The 24,414-nt window shown below is 36.8% G+C and overlaps 1 protein-coding gene across 1 annotated transcript in view; it reads right to left on the reverse strand.

The window, feature by feature from the left end:
* Positions 1 to 3,466: 3,466 nt before the first annotated feature.
* The window catches only part of LOC104624709 (centlein-like), a gene marked incomplete at its 5' end in the record, with an annotated part of 68,590 nt that continues 47,642 nt past the window's right edge, over positions 3,467 to 24,414 (reverse strand). The window contains 3 exons of the mRNA XM_010292149.1: positions 3,467 to 3,568; positions 11,443 to 11,520; positions 12,882 to 13,067. Of these exons, the coding sequence (XP_010290451.1) occupies positions 3,467 to 3,568; positions 11,443 to 11,520; positions 12,882 to 13,067 (366 nt within the window). The remainder of the gene's footprint in view (positions 3,569 to 11,442; positions 11,521 to 12,881; positions 13,068 to 24,414) is intronic.

Below are 24,414 nucleotides of genomic sequence, written 5' to 3' on the forward strand. Positions count from 1 at the left end.
ACGGTCCTCCAGGTGGGGCCACACTGGAACAGAGTAGAGGGGCAGAATCACCTCCCTCAACCTGCTGGCCACGCTTCTTTGCATGCAGCCCAGGATACAGTTGGCCTTCTGGGCTGCAAGCGCACAATTGCCAGCTCATGTCCAGTTTTTCATCCACCAGTCCCCCCAAGTCCTTCTCGGCAGGGCTGCTCTCACCCCCTTCACCCCCCAGCCTGTATTGATACTGGGGGTTGCCCTGACCCAGGTGCAGGACCACGCACTTGGCCTTGTTGACCTTGTCGTGGAAGTGCAAGACCAACTAAATATCTTCTAAAAAATTTTTTATGGGGTCAGGAAAAAAGTAGAACAATCAAACTGAACAGGGATCTTATATTACTAACACTTTGGCAGATACGACTTATTTACGGGTTCAGGATGTCAGTTGGGAACTGATACTACACAGTGTAAGACTGAATCTCAGTGTAGAATGATGACAAAAAATGCACATAACACCCATCTACAAGGTAAGAACACTCAATCCTAGGAAATTACTTTGGATGGCATCCCAATCCAAAGGGAGGGCTTCCAGTCACAGATCCACTGCTCCAAGGAGAACCACTCAAAGGGGTCTCCAGCAGAGGCTACATTTATAGACTGGTCTGGATCTGAACTGTGGTCATCTATTGGTCATGATCACATACAACTCCCATTGGTTGAGGGGTATCCTAGGTGGACTTACTGTCTGAGGTGTCTCTGGCCGGCTCAGGTATCTGAGGGTATGTTGCTGGGGGTTCTCTGCATATGTGCCCAGCAGCACCCGTGCTTCCTGCCAAACTAGCCACCACGCCGCCTGTGCTGTGCTTTAGACCCGCAGAAGGGCTGGGTGTGCTCCTGCCATAGAACCTCATGAGGTTCACATGGGCCCATTTCTCAAGCTTGTCCAGGGCCCTCTGGATGGCATCCTGTCCCTCAGGCATGTCAACCGCACCACTCAGCTTGGTGTCATCTGCAAACTTGCTGAGGGTGCACTCCATCCCACTATGTCATTGATGAAGAGAGTAAACAGTACTGGACATTGAGCCATTGACCACTACCCTCTGGATGTGACTATCCAACCAATTCCTCATCCACTCAACAGTCCACCCATCAATTCTGCATCTCCAACTCAGACTCAGATGAAGGGAAAGAAAAGAGATGTATCTGTACTGAGCTATGGCCTGCAGAACTTGTTTTGGTAGAGTCCAAATATGATAAGCTTATGAGGCTTATTGACCCTAACAATTTTCAGAAGAAGAAGAAAATGAATCCCAACCGTAAGACTTAGACCATAGAGATTTATGAAGAAATTATTTTCTTAATAGAGCATTTTTAGGTCTCGTGACAAGATGCACAGCAGAAACAGCAGAAACAGCTGCAAATAAATAACATTTGCTGTATTTTCCATTCCTTGAAAAAATGGCGATTACTCTGGCTCCACCTGGGTTTAAGGATTGTTTTGCTCTCTCTCTCTCTTCAGATGAAGTAGATAATAATTTGGTTCTGCAGCACTCACTGCTCTTGTTTACTCTTGGTTCAAGGAAAGAGGTCTTTCCATACCCAGGTGCCCAGGAGATACAGAAATCTGCAGGGCCAGTAAAGCAAGATGCTTAAGTTATGAGAAAAAGGTACTAGTCTGGCAAATTGTCTCAAAAGGTTCTTTGGTTTCCATGAGAATTAGCTGATGTTTCCTGCTCTTTCAGTAAGACAAAAGATCAGCTAGTGCTAAGACCAGCACCCAGATCAGACTTGCACCAGCAGGTCTCGTGGAGCATGGAAATGAAGACAAAACAGCTAATCTTCAGAGCTTTGGCCTAATGAAGTTCTTTCCACTGCCCAGCAATAGACGTTATGTTGAAATTATTTTCAAATAAGTTTTTCTGGAATTACTGAAAATCATATGAACATGGTTGCCACATATTTTGATGGATTTATCTTCCATAATCTTTATTGGCATAATTTTCTTGCCATTGCAGCCCATGTAAATTTTTAGCTTCAGTAAAACCCTGAGGCAAATAGTTCCACAGCTCAATTCACTTTGCATGTGAGCGGCTTCCTTTTGCTTGCTTTGAATATGTCACCTGATAGTTTCATATGATGTTGCTTATTTCTTGCTTTGGAAAAGGTGGTGGTCAACCATTCCTAAAGATGTGTTTCTCTTTTTATATAGGTCTAGTTCCAGGTCTTAATTTACAGGTGAAGGTGGGATATGTTTGCATGTTTTTCAGTAATTCAAATAAAAATTCTCTCAAGCCCCTGTTGTCAGCAGGTGTAACTGAGCAGAAGTTTAGTGATGTCTTCCCTTCTTCATCCTTTTCTTAAAGACACCAAGTAGTGAACTCCATAAATTAAAAGAAGCACGGTGATGTCCTAATAAAAGCACATGCAGAAAACTTTTCTGTTTCATGCTTCTGTTGAGTGATCTTAGGCCAAGTAGATCTTGCTCCTGATTCCCCACCCAATATGAATAATGTCATAATCATAATATCATTATCAATGATATCTGTCATAAAACAACTTGAAATCCATAGATGAAAAGCCATATATGAGAGCTAAATGTTATTACCACATGAATTCAGAGACCAGGGTCTTCTGTTTTTTCAAGTGGGTTGGTCCAGAGTAATAAAAAATCTTAAGATAAAAGATGTGAAGCAGCAGCTATTATTTTCAGTACTGACAGAGAAACCTTGGTGGAAACAACTGACTAAAACTCTATACCATTTTCCAAAGGAAAGTGAAGGCTTGCAGCTTGGTGTTAGCTGAGAAAGAACTGGAACTACTAGTGAAAAAAAACCCACACTGGAAATAAATTATTGTATTGAATTATTAAAATACAATTAAATACATTATACATAATAAAATCCAACTCAGAAGAAAAGACAGATTTTCCTAGGAGTATTACTCTACATTGAATATTTTTTTCTATATTTATTAATTTTCTTATTTTTTCCCACATAAAGAAAGCATATCATTTTATGTAGCATAGATCATAAAGCTGGGGTTTACAAAAAAACTAAAAGAAATTAGGTATTCAAAATACCAATAATATTCCTAGTTCCTTTGTAAATCCTACTTCTACTGTTCTGACTAGTACAACCAAGAGCTACTTAGCGGCTTTTTGTACTGTCTGAATTGTACAGATACGTATTGGTCATATCAAGAACATACTCTCTCTACAAAACCTGCACTGCTCTTCACTGCTAATGCATTTACAGGAAAATAATTTTTAACTTTGCATTGATTTGCAGCAATTTTTGTCGTTAGGAATCAAACACCACACTCCTTCCTAAATAGGAGCAGAATTAATTTCTCTTGTTCAACAATTAATTAGTTCACAGTTTCTACTATGTATTGAACATGCATATTGACAGTTCTTTATCTGAAAAGGAGAGACATGAGGAAACCGCACACATATTTTAGTCACACTTTGCAAAGATAGGTCTTAGCAATATCATGTAGTGTGTTTCATGAGAGAACCGTACTCTTCTACCAGTTTCTTCTTCTCGTTTAATTTTTCCAGTATGGCATCCATTAAGTATGAGGCAAAAGGAAACTGAAAAAGAAACATAGCAAGAATAATGATCATTGAACTTTATTTTCTTCATGTGAAAAACATTTATTAAGTACCTTTAAACCATTAGATTTCAATTAGTTCTGACAACTACCACACATGCACACATCTGATCTTTAAAGTTCACCTGCCTGGTTGGTGTCTGAAAATTTGCTATCATAAAAATGATAAAAGAACAGAGTAAAATGAAAAAAGATAAACGCCTTATTGAGCAATTCATGCTTTACTGACCATGTTAATGATGTAAACTGCAGTACCAGCATCTCTGTCATTTATCTTCAATCAGCTGATCAATAAGAGGTTACAGTCATCTCTAGGGCATCCACAAATGGTAGTGTAAGTCCACTACTCTCAGGAGGATGAGACAGAACTACCAGTACAGCTCTCAATGCTGTGGCAACTGCTGTAGACCCACATACCAAAACTTTCAAGTGAAAAAACCCAAAGCAAAACAAAACCCAAGACCCTACAAGCTCCGATTGCATTGATTGGGATATGACACAAATGCCTGCTCCTCTAACACATGATACCAAAAAATTGCATTTACATATTTAGAGAGAAAAGTGAAAATCCCTTTTGTATCTCCTCCAATATAAAAGATGTATTTGCACAACCAGTATCTTCAAAGAAAGAGATTTGGCATATTTTTCAGTGTCATTGCTTTAACGCTTAAAGAGGTTTTGTTTCACAGTCTTTGTGCATCAGTGCAGTGTATGCTGGGAAGTACTTTTGGAGGTTGTACAAAACACTAGTTGTTGCAGCTCCACCCAGAGAGTGGCTGGTGCTGCACCAGAGGAGAGCAGAACAGTTTTCGTTCACCTTTGGAAAGTCTCTGTCAGCTTCACAGAGCTCTGTCAGCTTTTCTTGAACTCCTGGTGGGACCAGTGGTGATCGAGGGGTCAGTCCCACACCAAAAGTAACAGCTGATGCTCATAACAGAAGGAGAGATAATTCTACCTTAATAAGGCCACCAGAAATAAATTAGATAAAATACTGGTTGAGCAGGCCAATCATCAGCTTCCTCTGCTTTTCACAACTGTGGTTCAAGGCAATGCTTCTGCATCTAGAACTACTCTCTAGTTCTACACTCAAGTATTGCTGCTCTGATTTTATTTTTTCACTTCTCTATTCCATCTTAAAGACAAAACTGTATGATACTCATACCAGATAGAGTACTTCCTGTTTCCTAGTATAGGAAACAAAATACACAAACCAACCAAATAAAAAACCCCAGACATAAAAATACATCAAATACAAATGCTGGTGTAATGTGTGAACTGAGATACAGATATGAATCTATATACTGATATGTATAATTCCTAACAAGTCAGAAAACAATACCTGAAATTGTCGCAAGGAAAATCTTGTTAATAGCAAGCATCTATCATTAAGTGGCTGTAATGGCAATCCTACATGTTGCTCAACAGTCACTTTGCAGTTACAGAGAAAGGGCGATAATATGCATAATTTCACTTTTCTACAGGAAAGAGGGTTTTGAAGGGCTGGTACTTGCTGGCCAGACATGTCTCCATCTGTCATAAGTAACTTTTGTTTATGGTAAGAATTTTCTAGTAGTCATCTACACCTGTCAGCTTTCTCCTGTATGCTATTGTGATGACTTTCTGGGGAATAGAGGGATCCAATTCACTGGGCACAAATCTATTCAGAGTAATGTAAGACATAATCTTATCTGAAATTCTGTGACACTTGCTACTGTGCTTTAAAAACACTGACCCCAGCATCCTGTTCACCTTAATTGCTCTCCCTCCTTGCCTAAATATGTTTTTTACAAGAATGCTACACCATTACCTCAAAGTCTCTAATTCTTCTTGCCTAGCTTGACTGCATTCATTTCTGATCCATTTCACCTCCTTAATGTTGTGCCCGAGAGGAACGGTTTCTTATTGATGTCTCTGGCTCATATCGTTCTAGCTATATTTTACTTGCTGCTCAGTACTCTCTGTACCTTCCATGTCATAGCAAAGTGATCTTTCAAGAACTCTTTCCATTTAAATCATCCATTTAAATCAAGAGCATTTGAAAGTTGAACATTATGTCATTCTTTCAGCATTTGTTGGTTTCAGAGAAAGTGCTGTATGTTTTTATCTGTATTTTTTTCCATACAGACACCCAGAACTGGATGATCTCTACAGCCTTCACCTTTAATAGAAGCCTGTCAGATTTACTTTTAATGATGGCTCTGTAACTGTCCTGGGAAGATTCCCTCTACATTTCTCCCCAGAACTTCACAACCGTTGAAGATGTCTCTGCTCCTAAGTATTCATCCCAGCTTCCAAACCTGCCATATGCTTGGGGAAGGCTTTGGGAGTTCTGTGAGTGCTAAGTGCACACCTAAGGAGTGAAAGCATGTTTATATCACTGATAATTATATATTTTAATGTAGAATGATACCTCTTTCAAATGTTTTCCAGTTATCTGTGCCACAACCAATTTATCTGAACACTAAGCATTAACGATAGCGATCATAAATCAATACATTATGGTAGGCTTTAAGAGAAGTAGTATTTAATTAATTTATATAAATTCAGAACATTTAAAAGTGCAAACTACATGTGGATTTAAAGATTTTTTTAATTTATTTATCATTACCAGTATTATGGATTTCTTCTCTGATACTAGAAAGTCATATGAATGAAAAGCCGTATTTCTTACACAACTTATCAGACAGACACCTTGGTGTATGGATGACTGTAAGGTAATTAAGTGGCTTATTTGAAAGATCCTAAAGAGTCAGGAATGTTGATAGTTATTTCTATTTCTCTCACCTATTTATTCTGACCTTGAGTATTCATCTTTTGGAGATCTCTTCTGTAAATAATAAACTAGTAATATTTATTGACCTTACATGACACGACTGAGTCTCACTCCAGCACAAGTGCATAAATATACACTGATCTGCCAGTGAAAAGACTCATAATGAATGCAAGGCAATGTTGTTATCCTAATGAGACATAGCATCTCCATTCACAGAGTTCAATCTTACTTGGCTTCTGCTTCAGAAAGTCGAAAATGTGTTAACATGAAAATAAAGGTATTAAATTTCTGGAATATATGAATTAATGGTTACACCTATTTTAAATCTCCCCATATGGATCATCAGTACAATACATTTGGCAAACAAAACTATCCAAACACACTGCAGAGCTGCCTCAAATTGAATTAAATAAATCACAAAGTATAACCTGAAATAAAACTAAAGAAACTCAGATTATAATGACCAAAACCTCCTAATTTCACTATAAACTAAAAGTCAAAGTTTACCAAAAAAAAATCAGATAAATACTTCACTATTGTTCTTTGTCCATTCTGCTTTGTGATGGCTGTATATACATGATTATATTAATATATATGTGCCTGTCTGTATTCTTATCCTGAGTAATCAAGCCAATCTCTCCTTGTTTTCAGTCCAGGACAAGCGATGTAATGTGGCTTTGTTTTGTGTGCATGAGACAAAAGATAGATTTATACCGTAATGGATTGTCACTGCACAGGACGGAGCTCTTATTCACGTAATGACAAGAAAACCATACTTTCTGATGATCTGATTATCAAAGTTAATGGTGCCCGGGACATGGATCAGGCTTCACTGGTGCTGCTTTTTAAGGTGCAGGTACTTGAAACACCTGGTGATGGTGGCAGTGGTGAGTGTGTGCAGGTGTGTTTGTGCATGGGTAAATACATATATGTGCAAGTGAGCAGAGGACAGGCAAGGAGCAGAGACGTGTTCAAAGAGAAGGAGAAGACAGACACAGGTAGGAGAGAGACTAATGAAAGCAAAGCAGGTGACTTCCAACCCAATAACTTGGGAAACAACCATGGCAGCTAGTTCATTCCCAGATTACACCAGAGGAAATCTATATTTAGAAGCCAGTGCAAATCCTAAAATGGGGCTGGGGAAAATCTCTACTGATAAAGAATGAATATGCTGTCCAAATCCTGTTCTAGAGATGGGTTATATACACATACCTACAGAGCACCCGCGGATCAGAGAAGAGGGAGTTTTTCCAGAAGCTTTCTGCCTTGGAATATGATTTGAAGATTCAAAATGAGGTCGTGAGCAGAAAGATTTTATTAGGCAGCTTTGTTTATGTGAGATATGATATCCCAAGGAGTAGATGAGAAGTGGAAGGCAAGTGCTGCTGTATATCTGATAAGGGACATGCTAAGTCAATGCTCTAATTTGGTTCAATGCTTGGAAGAGTTAGGCAGATTATTTTATTAAGGTAGTTCTTGGAGACTTCAGGCAGTAATCTGGATTGGACTAACATGCTGTACTCATATACAGAATTATTAACAGATTGTTCAGAGATGCTGTTCCTTACAATCAGTCACAAGGAATGAAAGCCTTGGGTGGTGCAAGAAATCTTGTCTAAGCTACGTGAAAAGAAGTCATCCTCTTGATTTAGCTATATTAGTTCCCTGTGATGGGAAAGAGCTAGAGAAGGTTGCTGTTTTGGGTTTTTTTATGATTATGAAAAGAGAGTGATACTATACTGTACCAGGTTCAAATAATAAGACATGCACACCCAGATGTGAGGGAGAAAGTAGGCAGAAGCCTCATCACTTGCCATGAAAGCTGTAAACACACATACATATTGAGATAATGTTCCCTCCTCTCCCAAATACCATGAACCACTAAAAACTCAATGGTCCTAGCTTCAGTCTCTCATGCCCAATCACTATATGCATAATCAGTTTGATGTCTCTATACATGGCTCAGATACCCCTATGCAGGTAGCAGATATCTGCATGTGCTCCTGTAAAGCCTGTCCACATACAAATTCTTCCCAGGCAAGAGAACCTTTTACTTTTTACCCTAATGGCAGTTTTTAAGATGTTTCATTTTTAAACCTCAGTGAGAACATTCTAGTCATTGGGTGTTAATGTATAAGTACAAAAAGGCAACTGAAAAAACACTTGTTGGCCGTTCAAGATCTCGGTTGAGGCAATAAGTGATTTTTACCAGTTCTGTAGAATTCAGAGCAGGACTGTACTTTTTGATTATATGATTCTTATTTACATCAAATTGTAAGCTTCTTAGCAGTGGTATAATTTCTCCACATGTGTTTCTATAGTGGTGATAAAATAAAGACACAAACTCTGACTGGGGTCTGTAAGCCTCAGGAATGTGAAAATATTTATCACTGAAATATTAACATTCTTGTAAAGCTGACAGAAATTAAACTTTTTCAAGTCGTAAGAGTACAGAAAATAAAGGTACAGATGAAGTGTAAAACAGAGGTGTGCTATCCTTTATCATTACACTTTAGGGGAATCTATAAAATGACAGTAAAAAGCAACTAGTGCTTCCCTCAGTGTCCCCCTCCCAAATTCTAATGCAGCAGTAAAATGGCGTATGTCAGTAATAAAAATAAAATGTCTATGACATTTTAAATGTTATCGTACTGTCACAGCGGAATAAAATTAGCTTGAAGAATGATCTAAAGGGATATGATGCAGTTCATTATGTATAACAGCAACAACAGCAGTTTCCCAGTGTTCATAAAGGTTTCTCCATTAAATTTACCTCCAGTCAATAATTAGGAGTCCACAAATAAACCTAGGCAATTAAATCAATACTGCTAGGCAATTATGTTCCAAAGTTCTGGCTCAATGGCACAAAAAGACACTATATCAAACTGCAATATTAAGTGATCTGATGCAATTTTCAAGTGAACATTTTCTCAGAATAACAGAAAAGGGCAAGCCTGCATCTTGAACAAAGATGCAAACCGGTGCAGTTTGCCAACCTGTAACACTAAGTGAGCAGTCTGTTACGAGCAAAGTCCTGACAGAAAGCTTTCATTTCACCATCAGCTTTAGTTTTCTGATCAGAAATATTGCCAATGTCTACTAAAGGAAACCACAACCAAACTCTCTGCAAGTTATGAGTTAAACATTTTAAAGGGCACAGAGGTCTTCCGTGAGCTGCTCCCAAATAAAGACCAAGAAATCCTAGCAACTTCCATCCATGTGACTTAGCATGGACAGAAATGAAAAGCAGAGCTGGCTGCTCCCGAAAAGCACTAATCCTGCAATTCTAAAGACGATCGGCTTGCCAAGAATTGCTTTTACCCTCAGAGCTCCTCCTGAGGAACCCCACAAGATGGAGCAAAAACCACTATTAACTTGTGCACAAACTGATACAGCTAAGAGCAATGAGCTCCTCTATCAGTAGCTAACATTTCCAATCCTAATATAGCTGGTTACATAGCCAACAACCCCCTCACTGTCCGTGCCCTGGTTTTTGTTGGCTGTCGATATCAGATGAAGGGAAGTAATAAAATTCTTCTTAGGATTTTTTCATGATCTGCCAAAGAATGATAACAAAAAATAGAATAAGAATTCTTTGTCTTATTCTATCTGATTCCTGTTTTGGAGTCCATAATATGGACAGAATCTTGAAATTGATAATTTTAAAAGAATTCTTAAAATTAAGGCAATTTAGTGAATAGATATATTTGTGCTTTTACTGCTGAATTCCATGTAACAGGAATTTAAATATTAAATTAAAATGCAGGATTTCCAACAAAGCCAGTAAAAGCAAACTGATATTTCCATCTCTTCCACTGCAGCAATTAAGCAGTCTTAATGGTAGTAAGTTTTGATAATGAAAGAGGAAACACTGTCATTTCTTGAAAATCTGGTCATAGGACACAATCTAGACACAAAAGCTATTAATGATAAAATACATAAATCTGAATGTGATTGTTCCTTTGAAATGGCTTTCAAAATATATTCATATATCATTCGCATTCTTAACTGAAATTAACTACATCGCTAATGGACCCATGCAAGTGAATATGCATTAGGAATATTGGATTTATAAATAAAATTTTATTTCTTTTCAGACCTCAGCTACACATCATGTGAATAAAAGAGACAACTAAAATATAACAGAAAAGTTTCAAGAGTCGGTGTGTGTTGTCAGTGATGTCCAAACAAAAGCTGACTACGGCTAGAAAAGCAGGGCTCTCACCTGCCAATAAACTGCCCTTGATCACTTACAAGAGGGGAGCATCCCAGCAGACTCTGTGTGTATTAAAAAAAAGACTTGAAAGAGAAGAAAAAGTATCACACAGGTCACAGCGGCAGTCTCAATGGACCCCTCAGGGATTTCTGCTAGTCTCAGCCTTGTCATCCTCTATGCAGCTTTCCTCTCTGCCCAGAAAATGTCGATAGGAAAATGTTTGAGGGGCCTCTGGTGGAAATTTTTTCATTCTTTCTGCATTGACAGGATGCCAAATCAATATTTACTTCCCACTAACAAGCTGCTCGAGGTCTCAGTAGAAAATATTGTACAGAATGCGGGAAGACACGATAATAAACAGCTGTCTGGCTATAAGGAAAACATGAATTGACTGGAAACAGGTCCACAGTAAAAGGTCACTGAAACCCATGAACTCCTCAGGTGTCCATATCAACTACTAACTTTAAAGGCACATAATAAAAAATCTCTTTTTCCTAAGAGGTATGAGAGAATGGATCCTATTCACTCTAGCAAGCATTACACACTGTTTCAATAATTCAATTAACACATTTTCCAAGATCTGCACTGGTTTTCTCCAGCTTTGTTTCACTGGTTTCAGCTGTTAAGTTAGCTATCATGAATACTTCGTTAACATCTCTTCCATTTTATCCAGTGACTCTTATTTTAAAAGAAATAAATAGGAAATGCTACAAAACAAGGATTTTACGTTGGCTTATCACAATATAGTTTGGGACCATCAATAGCAACATAATTACACATGCAATGAATTAATTGCAACCTAAAAACTCTTAGCTACTCAGAGTAGAAAGTTATCATTCATCAGGAGAAGATATACATTTAGCACCTGTGCTTCAAGAAGTTTCTGTATATACTGCAGCCATTCTTTATCTTTTTCAAATTCCATTTTTGTTTTTGCTGTCTCCTAAAAACAGAAAAATATAACATAGACACAATATTTTGACATCACCTGAAAAGAACATAGTGAACAATAAAGGAAATGTGTAACTGGATATACATTAAATAAACAGCATGTGGAAGTGAGAACTATGCTTGCAAAACTAGTTACCTGAAGCCTGTCCATCAAGTATGAGGGATCTGTTAAATTTATAAACCTATCCTTGTCTGTGCACGTCCCTAGAAAAGTGCATGGCATGTTCATTTCACATGAATATACAGGCATACGTGTGATCTATGTGCAAATTTTATGAGTTCAGTGCAAAGGTTGCTGAGTCTACACACTGATAAATGGAATATGTATCTAAAACTTTTGTAGTGTAAATTCATCACCTGTATTTTAAATTTGTTTTCTATTTATAGGTAAGTATATTTGTGTGTTTTACACATATATTCACAACAGTGATTACAACAAAAGATATAGGATGTACGGTTGAGTAAAAAGAAGTTACTTCAAAAATGAGGTAAGCATGGAACAATTCTGTCAAAGTGAATCACTTTACAGGGTTGTATAAATGTTAGTAAACAGGGATCAGCCCATTTTATTTGTATTCATGAATGCAATCCGTATCAGTGCATACACATAAAATGTACCTTATTTAACCAACATGAAAACTCTCCTTTTTGAGTTCTGTAATATAAAGCTTCAATAAGGGTAAGCCTAAGTCATCACCAGAGTACTGTTACAGCCCAATAATGGTCAACTCCTAGACACTCTTATTAAAGTAAATGTATAGGCTTTATCATGTATTACTTGATCAGGCCTAAATAAATCTGGATAAGAAATCCTATTACTGTGTCTATTTAATAGCGGGTGATTTGATGAAACATTATCAAATATTTCATAGTAAAACGTATGATAGAATCCACAAAAAAAGGCAATGGATTCCCTCAGAAATCATCTGTCTACTAGAAGTACCTTTAACAGGTATCAGAATTCAAGAAAGGAAACATCAACAGATTCAATCTGGCACAGCAAGACACATTCTAATTTTGTTTTTATTAATGCAGACATCTATTTAAAATGTATAAGCCTGCCAAACAGTCTCATGAAAAAGGAAACTACCAAGGATTGTCAAACGATGTCTCTACATCTACATGGTCCAAATAGTATATTTATATTTTATTTGTCCATGCCCAAAGTCTTGCCACCTTGTGAGTCTCTAGCCTGACCTGTTTATTTAAATGTGGCTGTTCTGTTCTTTTTGTGCTGGATGCTGCACAATGAAATTTCAGACTTTACCTAGTAATCCTTTTCTTCACGCCAGGAAATATACAGCATCTTCTGATCTAGCCCCTTTTTACTGAAGAGTCCTTAAAATAACTTACCTCATCGTCTTCTACTTCTAATATCTCCTCAAGATCAGTTGCTGAAACATTAAGAATAGAAGCTGCCAACTGAAAAGATTCTTGGGAAAGACCCTTTTTGCACACTCTCACTTCTCTCATTTTTTTTGCCTGTTTGATTTTTGTCCTCAGCTCTTGTACGTTGTGCTGTAACTCTCTGGTTAGAGCCTAGAAGATGCAAGCAAAAAACACTCTATTGCAATTTTTCTTAAACTGGAAACACTATGGAAAAAAACAGTATCATTTAGACCAAGCTCCTCTAGATGGGAGTTATCTTCATTCAGTGTTACTGGTTCAATAGGATACATGCTGTAATATTAAATAACAAGGTATTTAGAACACAAAATATGAATTAATACATTAAAACAGAAAATGTTCTTGAATATAGGTGTAATTTTTTGTTAGCAAAATGACTATATCCAAAATGCCGTAAGTAGTAAGCCAAAGCAGCTTTCATAGAATCAATTAAAAATCCTCTCCTGATCCAGTCTACCGGCAATGTTGTTGAAATTACAACAGAAGTATCAGGCTTTCCTGTGGTTAAACAGATCTTTTTAAAGCTTATTCATACCTCACTGCATGAAGAAACACCAGTATACCTCTTTACTGAAAACCTGAAATTTTGGTTTCCATCAAGACAGGGTAATTCAAAACTCTCCCGGCTACCGATTCTTCCCAATATAATTTCTACAGTTGAAATCATCCCAGTAGTGGTTATCCATTGTTGATAAGCAGCATACCCTTGGACCACGCAAGTCCACTATATTATTATTCAGGGCTTGGATAGGAAGGGCTGTATTCTCTATGCAGCTGGCCCATACAGAAGACCTAGCCAGGACAGGCAGTCTCTTTCCAAGGGTGCTCTTAGCAGACAGTAGGTGTTTTAAACAGATACCAGCTCAGGCGGTGGGAGGAAGATCAGGTGCCAGACCAGAACCACTGCAAATGTTCTTTTAACCTTGGTTTTGACAAGGTCTGAAGCAGGGGTGCCAAGAGAAGCCTCGGTTTTACATCCCATTTCTGCTGAAGACTTTTAGTTAGTTTTAAGCAAGAACTAGAGCTTGATAGGATGTCTGATGCTGCTAATGCTGGATAATCAAACTGCCTTTATTATCATTACTGCTATTACTAGCGACTAATAAAAACAATCATAATAAATGACAATTTTTCTATGACCATTTCTGAAATGTGGTACACACTGCTAAGACAGAAAGATTCTTGTGGCCTAAAAAAAAATCCAGAAAGACAGAAGAATAGTATTAAAAAAACGCAAGGCTTAAACGATAGGAAAGGAGAACCATTATCTGGAGTGGAAAAAAGGGATTACCGGGAGTTATTAAAGCTGATGTAAGAGCTTAGGAAAAGTAAAAAATAGCAAGATCACTAGATAAAAAATTGTACTGGCACTTAACAGGAAGAAGAAACCCAGCAGGGGTGAGGCTACTCTCCTTTGTTTATAAAAACCTAGAATAAAGAACTGATATGAAACATCCTGCTTTAAAAGACTTTGTTGACCTGAATGAAAGCTGAATGGAATACAAACCTAATTTTAGTTTTTCTTCCCCAGCACCATGCAAGTACTGAGCTTGAATAATAGCAACTTTAATAATACCAACTTGGACCAAACACCTTTGTTGTGCAGTTTGGCTCATGTTCAACTGTGGAAGGTGGTTCAAGTTCCTACCTCTCCTATTCATAAAGTTCTCTGGTTCAGTGAAATAACACTAAGCATTAGTATAAATCATTGGTTGTATAACTGAAGTTATTTTGTTTTAATATTTATGCAACTATGACAAAAGCATTTTGTCAAATGCAGAGCAAGGCAGTTTTATTTAAAAATTGTTGGCTGAGAGACAAGAGCAGTAATTCATTGTCAGAAAAGCCTCCTAGCATATTTGACTTCCATGACTGAAGCAGAACTGTGATTGTCAACAGACATCTTGGCTGAGTTTAAAATGAGAGAATAAGGTTTTCTTTTGATCATCGTATGTGGGTCTCATCTTATTAAACTCACCCACCAGTAGCTGATAAACTCCTGAAAATTCTCTTTCTGCAGAATGTCTTAATCTCAAAGAAACTGACTTCAGAATTATAAAGCCTGTTTATTGGCATTTTGGGGTAAAGTACTCTACAGCCTCTAGTGTATTCAAAATACAGTCATTAGAGAGCATTTGTCAACATATTTCAAAGAAAGTACAATAGATTCATCCAATGTCAAGATTTGTTTACTTTTCTACCACCTCATTTAACATTTTTCTGTATTTAGCTAAAATGGAATTATTAAAAACAAGATTACCCTACCACTAATTTGAGGAGAGGAGGTACAGTGAAATTTGTCCCATTTTCCGATTCAAGTGTAGATCCCTCCATCCACAGTACTTCCAACAAAATATCTTGTCTGCAAATACAGAGCAGACGCGAATGAAGAAACCTGAAATATTATAGGCAGGGAGGTACAGAAATTTGGACCAAGCTCACAGAAGAAAACAGATTAAGAGAGGAGAGAGCCTCAAATACAAAAGTACACACTATGAAAAAAAATTACAGATAAATTACAACATGTTTTGGTAGCATTTAAAATGGTACAACGGTAAATTTGCCCCTGTAACATGTAGGAGACATATTTGACAATGGCAAAATAAGCTCAACTATACTTCTTCAGTCAAACTGAACCAGCTTCCCAAATTTAAAAGTAAGGAGATCTCTCTCAGATAGAGGTAATCAAGCTAGAAGATGCACATTTGCATAATGGTGCAAAGAGGAAATGTAAATTAATGGAGTAAAATATCAAGGAAATTAACTGCAAATACACATGGAAAGACTACAAATAATGATAAACAGCCAAGCACAGACAAACAAAAAGCTGGATAATAAACAAAGTTAAACATTCACTTGAACATCTCAGACAACATACAAACATTGACAGACAATGGTCTTACGACATTATTAGATAAATTTTCTTGGTGTATCCAAACTCCAAAAGCGGTTCATGATAATGAACAAGCTGATAGTAATAGCAACAGTGGAACCCAGAAACTGCAACTCCACTGTGCTTGTCTTTTAGTTCAGAGTTCCGGCAAGAAAGGTACCAGAAAAAACCTGAAGAATCTACAGCAGCATTTAAAAAAAAAGAAAAAAGAGGAAGTTTAAACAAAAATCAAGGAAAGAGAAAATTACAGCTAATAGGTTTTGATATACAAACATACGCGTTATATATAATCACAGTAGATCACACATATAGAGGACTCGTACTTCAATTTTTTTTTTTCCCTGAAGAGTTCTAATACAGTAAAGCATATGTGAAATACACACCATATATGAAAAATAAGGCTACTTTAAAGAGTTTCAATTCGGACTCTCAGAGACCAGCCATTTTTGAATCTGCCTTCTTCAACTTAAGTTGTAATAATAATGTTTTGATATACATTTTTCACTGGATAGGTGCCTTAAAAAATGACAGCTTATGATTTTAAGTTGCTTTTCCTGTTGATATATCCTCACCCATCATATACTAATATATTAACATTGTTAATTGTTTACTTATTAGTGATTTCATTTATATGTCAGTTCATGCTTTACTACAAAGATGTTCAATGTCAAAGCCACACAGGTCTTTAACTGAGTTACGAAGACCCATTTCAAACTGAAAATGACAAACCTAAATGTTAACCAGCACAGGTTTTGTTGGCGAGTGTACTGAAGCCAGTATAACATCGTGTTTTGATTAAGAAATTGATCCAATGCATTCTGGAGCTAAATGTAGGATTTTAAACTAAAACATTTCCCACTGTGTATTTCAGAATTGCTTGTTTTTAAACTTAGAAGCATATATAGGTGATACAAACTGCCCGCAATGAAATCAATGCAGAATATGACTTCAGTACTATATTGATGTATGATAACAATGCCTTTATTAGTAGTAGTAACACTAGGATTTGATCTTTTCTCTTTGTTTTTCCTTTGGTGTCAAATCTAGGGGATATTTTGTTAGTAAAGCCATTTTCCCAACTTAGATGTTACTGTCAGAGTTATTCCTGTGGGACACACTTAGCTGCTACCAGTCAACTAGAATAGGAATCCCTGATTAATTCCTGAAAAAAATCTACAACACATCTTGTCAGACCACTGCAATTGCTACTGGTCTAACTAGAAAAAAAAAAAGCTTAAAATTCTAACAACATGAGCTTAAAGTATCCAGCTCTTTTTAATCAGTAGCAATTGTTGCATTATCTACCAACTCCATATAGTTATATAGTATATATTACATCTACTGGGTTGCATATAGTTCTAAAATATCTCCCTTATAAGCCTTTTTACTTTATTTTCACAACACAAAATATTCATTCTTAAGATAATAGCTTTCAATTTTGGTCTCAGCACGCAAACATTTTTTAGAACTGTATCTTTTGCCAGTTTGAGATGTATAAAGACAAAGGTCTTCTTTCATTTAGAAGATCGCATTTAATTAAACACTCAAAGAATGTGGTGATACACAGACCCTGACAACACACTATTAATAAGGTCTTTACATCCCAAAAAGCTCTGACACTAATTGATCCTGGAATTGACACAAATTGATCAATGGCCCCAAGTAATGCCATATGACCAAGTCAATGCCTAAAATTATTCTTGTAAATACCATGTTAATTTACACACTCTGTTGTTATTGTTTGTAATATAATAAAACTTAATGGCCCCAAGACAAACCAAAGTCTGATGTAGCTATGTATAGCTAGATTTCAGTCTTGCACTGGTGCAGATCTCATGGCAGAAGCCATGGTTCACATTAGTTATGGAAAATTTTAAGCTTTACTGTGCTTTTTTGGTAATAATGTTGTTCTGGGTCTGGCTGGGATGGAGTTAATTGTCTTCTAGCAGCTCCTATAGTGCATTATTTTGGATTTGTGAATAAAACAGTGTTAATAACACACTAGTCATTGCTGAGCAGTGGTTGCACAGCGTCAAGGCCTTCTTTGTTTCCCACCCTGCCTGCTCAGTGAGTAGGCTGAGGTACACAAGAAGTAGGGAGAGAACACACGTGGGGCACATGACCTGAATTGACCAAAGGGACATTTCATACCATATAACGTCTTCCTCAACAATAAAATCTGAGGGGGATGGGGGATTGGTCTGGCAAGTAGCTACTGCTCAGAGCCTGGCTGGGCATTGGTCTATATCCCTTGGGTTTTTTTTCCCCCCACTTTTCTTCACTTATTAAACAGTCATTAAACCGTCCTTCCCTCAACACTTGAGTTTTCTCCCTTCTGCTCTTCTTATTCTCTCCCTAGTCTCACTGGGGGTAGGGAGTGAGCAAGCAAGTATGTGGTGTTTACCTGCTGGCCAGAGTCAACCAACCAGAAATGTATAGAACAGTATAATATACAGAACAATTCTATACATAATAATTTGTGTGTAGTTCAATATGAAAGTGTCTTTAGATACAAATAATGTCTTCTTAGAAACTCACTTGTTTTGTAGATTGGGATGGTGTAAGGACGTGACCCAGAGCATTACACCAAAAATTAAATGGAAAATCTTTTCTGAAACAAGGTTAGTCTTCTAAAAAACCAAAAGTATTGTAAAGATGTTGCATCTGTCTGTGGAAAACAAGACCTAAATTTCACAGAACTGAATGCTGAGTTTAAAGAACTTCTCTCCTTTTTTGGTAAAACAATTACTGCTGGCCTAAGGTTAGGGCAGATCCTAGTGCTGTGAAAGGTTGAGAAAGCAGTACCACCCCAAACAGCTCATGATCAACCAGACAAAACAGAATGAATGTACAAAGTGACATAAAGAGATGACATCATGCACTGTTTCAGCAGCTGAAACAAGCATTCAAGTTTCTTCAATGGAAGTACAGTTATTTGGTCCTTATTGCCTCTCTAAAAATGACTTTCAGTAATAATGTTTTAACTGATCTCACAGCATGACTGCTGTATGTCAGAAAAAAGAACAACTCTTCTATAGTAAATTCAAATATATTATTTAAGTTACCTCAGCTAGCTCCTTTACTTGGACAAATACACCTCTTAGGCATAACTTTTTTTTAATCAGAAAAAGGACAAGAGTGTAGACCAGAAATAAAGACAAGACAGACCACTGCAATAGATTTGTCTGGCCAAGAGCTATAACATGTAGCTTTCTGACTGATGGGAATTAGTCAGCCTCAGGAGGTTAATTTAATTCTTATGATCCCCAGAGATCACATGTGATTTCAGAGACTCTAGCAGACACCCTGAAAGTAGAGTGTAAAGGTATAGAGGAGATACGGACCAGCCTCATTTTCCTCCATCCAGAATGCTATTGCAAAATACTAAAGTGGTAGTAACATTCTAACAATGTCACACAGATCACATTTATAATGTGGTGTGTTGGTTTTATTTATCTGTCTTCAGTCACTGTTTCTGCTTTAGTTCTAATATTTATGAACATATATGTTCAAGCAACATGGCTCAGCTCTTCATTGTACGTATCTGGAGGAATTAAGATAGGCTTTTATTATCTTTTCCATTAAGAATAAACAAACAAACAAGCTGTAGATTGCATTGAAACCCAAACAAAACAAAAAGACACACTCAAGGGAGTATCAGAGTGACAACTGTATCTAAAAGACAGCAGAGCTACAAACTTTCAAAGGCTATGTCAATAAAGAGCTGAAAGGGAGAAATGCATCCAGTAAAGCTAGATATCAGATTGATATATATGATTTGAAGTAAACAATCTTATGTTGATTGGCACCGAGAATAGCGCTCACAAGTTCATATGGATCAGTGGCAAATGAAAGCAAACATTGCCTGGAAGAAATTCTTCACCTGATGACCTGTAAGAACTCCATTCTATATAAAGATTGAAAAATTGCAGTATGTACGTACAAAATAATGTGATATTGCAGTTGCATCTACAACCTGATTTTCCACATCCATTAACACAAGCAAATCGGAACACCTATGAGCGTAACTAAGAATCTGAAAGATTTGAAAACAAGATCTGAAAAAGTAATTGAAGTAATTAAAAATACTACCAGCTTCTTCTACCCTTATAGCAAAAGATACATCCATTTTGCAGTCCAACATTCTGCCTTCTTCATGGCTCTGAGCTATGGATGACAGACTGTGAACTAGAAAAGGTGAAGTCAGTAATATCCCAAACCCAATTATGGTAAGAGCATCTGGAAAAGCGTAGATAGATTTTCACAGTATTGTTTTTCAGCTACTGAAGCTAAACCCACCATGGCTTTCCTGACAAAGCCCTTGAGTCACACAGTATAAAAGGGGCCTCAGGATTTCAGTATTTGAACACAGAACTCAGCTTCCTGGCACTTACAACTGCAGACCCAAAACCCAGGTAAAATATAATAATAAGGAAGAAGAATATTAAGGTACAATGACAGAAATGAGAAACTGTGTTGCATAAAATTTGATAATCTGATTCCTGTCACAGATAAGATTTGAACTTGCACAACTATGCTGGCTTAAGTTATGTTATTCCTGCTTGCCATTAGAACAGAGGGGAGAAAGTCTCACTTGGCTGGCAACTGTTTAAATACTGTATTTCTCCACATTTCTCCAAAAGATCTTTGCTACTAATCTCATCCTACCAAAATATCACTTCTTCTTGATTGAAAACCACTGAAAACAAATTATTTATTTAGAATTATTTATTTTCAAGTACAACATTGAGAATGTTCTTTTGACTGCATTTTCTGAACCAGCTCCAGGTGCAGAAAACCATAGGGAAAAATATTAAAAATATTTCAGACTACATTTGACATTTATAATAAAAGGAAATTGAATACATTGTGCTATGTCCTAAAAGATTACACTATGCTATGTCCTAAAAGGTAGTTCACTTTATGTACAAATTAACAGAAAAGTGACTTAAGTCACGGCCAGTTTTTAATTTTAGATTGTTTTCAAAACAAAGCATTTTTAAACAAAGATGCAGCAATGGACTTATTCTGGCCAATTACAATGTAGTTTATATTTCTGTAGAGAAGTACAGAGGAGTATACTTATGTGTTTTAAAATTCCCTTTGTAATTCAAAATTTGGGTTTTTTATATCACTGGTCAGCTTTTCTCTTTTTCTTTTCTAATCCTCTCTTGTTTAGCTACCACACTTTCATTCATGCCTGAAATCTTGTTTTAAAAATCTGTTTCTTTTCATAGCACTCTTTGTAACATGGCTTTAGGTAGAATGAAGCCTCTCTTATTGCATCAGCTGGGCACCTCATTTATAGAACATACAGCAGATACTTACTGATATGAGGGACGTCTGGTCATATATATTATTACAGCTTTACAGTTATCTAATGTCTCCTGTACATTAGGCTTTAAGACTGTCAAAAATGTAAGTTGTAGACCCAAATGTTTTCAGACTGATGCTTTTTTATGTACTAGCAAACACTCCATAGTTTTCATTGTACTGTTGCTAAATTTTCAACACAATTAACATATTTGGTGACCTAGAACAGGGAAAAAATAATAGTTTTCTTTATAGCAGAGAATGAGTTGAAATATGTATAATCAGCATGGAATGACAGGTGGAATATTTCTGTCAAAATATATTGGTTTCTAAAATTATATTTATGTGAAATGGGCAATAATAATAATTTAAAGTCCTATTCAGCATTTAAGTCCTACCTCATTTACATTAATTTTTTCCCTGCTGTAAATTCTTCGGTTTCAACAGAATTACCTCTGATATACACAGGTGCTAGCAAAACTAGCATCATTCCTTTCAAACATCATATATTACAGTTATTTACACAGAGGAAAAAAGGCACTGACAGAGATTAGAGCTTCACACACGTGTAGTAAGAGATGTCTGGGATCTCAGGGAGTTTATTATAGTTTATTATCTGAACAGTTAGGGCAGACAAAGTCAGCATAGTTATACTGGACATGGGAAACAAAGAATATTCTGGGCAGACCAAGAAATACTGAGGTGAAGCAACACTCCAAAGGTCACATAGCAGGTCAGTGACAAAGATGTGAAGAGCACCAAGATTTCCTCATACTCAGTTCAGTCTCTGAGCTTATGATATCTTTCTGTAGAAAAACACGCAAAGCATAAAAACCATAAACCAGATGCCCTGTGTAAGACCACTGCACTGCTGAAACAAATGTGTTTGAAACCTAATTTAAGAGGTCAGCTCTGGCATTCCTTCTACTCTTAAAAAAATTCCATAAATCTTATCAACTGTGTTTTCTTAAAATACTGTCACTTCTTGTTTTTTATGGGTCCACCTTCCTAGAGCTTTTCCCACCTCTCTGTAGCTCCTTCAGCATGTCCGCTGGGAAATCCCCTCAACTCCCACCCTTCTAAATTACTGTGGAGACTTCACAGGGCTCTGTATGTGGGTTCTTTCCATTCTCTCTGCTTCAGCTTGCTTTCTTAGTAATCTGATGAACATACATTGAACAACTATTTCTACATGAACTCTTAAATAAATCATTACTGGAGACCTTTCTCCTCCTTTCCAAGTTTTGCTACTTTTCCTGTCATTTTGCCAAAAGGTTTTCTAATCACTGCAAACCCAGAGCCTTTACTGTATACTTGGTACTCATGCATCCATCTCCCAAGTCTTCCAGTTATTCCTTTTTCCAGTCAACATCATTTCTGCCTTTTAGGCCCCAAACTGGCCATTATCTTTAAACTAGGCATCTTTCTAACTATCTTCAGATTATACACTGGGCTGAGTATCAGCTTTAAAAAGCAGTATCTCCAAGCCATTTAAAGCAATCACAAGTGGATCTATACCCTTCCAAGGAATGCACTGCAGTGTCTCCAAGTAGCTCCTAGCTGAGCCTGTTGCAGCCTCTTTCTCTGAAAAACTTAGATTTTTTTTTTTTCCTGAGGCAGAAAAGGAAGTTATTTGCAAGTTGGTGAAAACAGTTTCCTGTTCAGCTCAAGTTTGTTGGATCTGTTCACACAGTATCTGACTATTACAGAGTCATGGTCTATGAGAATGGTTCCCAGGCACTGTAAGAAAAATGAAAGTAACACTAATACCAACAAAATCATCACCTGTTAAGTTAGATGTGCATCTAAACTTTGCATGAGACATACATGCACAGCTACAGAAACCCGACATACCTTGCAATTTGGTTACATAGGTTGAATCATTTAAAACAATTCTCTAAACTCTTAATATAGAGGGGATATAAAAAAATTCCAACATATTTTAAGCTACATCTGTTATGATCTTTACCTATCACAGTCAAAAACCAAAATGAAGTGCTATCCTTCTAAGCCTAAAAAGTAAAGAGAAAGAAAGGAAAAGCTTTTCAAAAATCTTTCTACTTATAATTCATTTTTAGTAATCAAGATTTTATCCATTAAGACATCGGCATTATATGCCATTCCTGGCATACTGTCTGCATCACTAACCATATGCCTTCTGTAAACTATAAGAGTCCAGCCATTCACTTCATTCATTAAAATTCACAGGGCCTATTATTCTGTTTACAGTCTAATAGATATTCACTGTCACTATTCAGGCCCCTGATTCAATTTGCCTAAATCCCAGATGCAGAGCAATCCTGATGGAGATTAGCTTAATTTATCACCAATTTCTTCTCAGAACCAAGAAAGGCTGGTATTTCATAATAAAAGCTGTGTTTCTCCTTTTCCCCTAAAGTAGCACGCATAGTGAAAAAGAAGCAATAAATGCCTGATTTTTTTAATGGTTAGATTTTTTCAGTTACACAAATTTTGCTTTGCATACAGGACACCTTCTCTTAAAGGTGTGCACTATACAGATGAGAATACTGATTCTCATCAGACTGGAACACATTCCTGTAACTAAGTATTATTCTGATTCTGGCTGAACACAGGTTGGCAGACTCGTCATCTAACCATACAATCACTCTGGATATACTTTTCTAGGTAAAATGTTGGCAGTTTGGAGTGTAATAAATGAAATATAATTATCTTTTGGCTTTTAAGTGTTCCCAGTGGGGAACATTTTCTAGCAACCTGAAGTCATATTAAAGGTGTCCACTTTCAAATCAAAACTGATAGTGTCGACTTATGTAAGTGATACTATCTGCTGTTGTTTCCAAAACGTCCCAGTGATCTGCTGAAGAAAACTTTGTTTGGTCAAACACCACTTCCAAATTGGTACGGTTCATACACAATTGTGTAGACTTTTCAAAATAAATCCATTTTCATCTGCACAGCAAACTATAGTTCTATTTCAATAAAAAGTTAAGTCTATTTTTGCCAAGTATAAAATTTTACAATTACCTATTATGCTTAGCATTTTTAGATGAAAAAAATGATCATTCAAATGGCATCCTGCATCTGATCTGTGTACCCATATAAAAAGGATGTTCTGCACATCCTGGGCCTAGTAGAAATTGGAGCAGCAGTAGCCAAGGAAACTGAATCCACGAGGTTTGAGAATACATTTACCACTGGAAACGTCTTATGAAGAATATTTCTTACTGTCTCACCACAACTGCAGAATTCTGAAAGTCTGCTGCAAGGATTTATTTCTGTCCAAAGAACTGA

This window comes from Phaethon lepturus, unplaced genomic scaffold, assembly GCF_000687285.1.
Source record: "Phaethon lepturus isolate BGI_N335 unplaced genomic scaffold, ASM68728v1 scaffold5398, whole genome shotgun sequence".
Lineage (NCBI taxonomy): Eukaryota > Metazoa > Chordata > Aves > Phaethontiformes > Phaethontidae > Phaethon > Phaethon lepturus.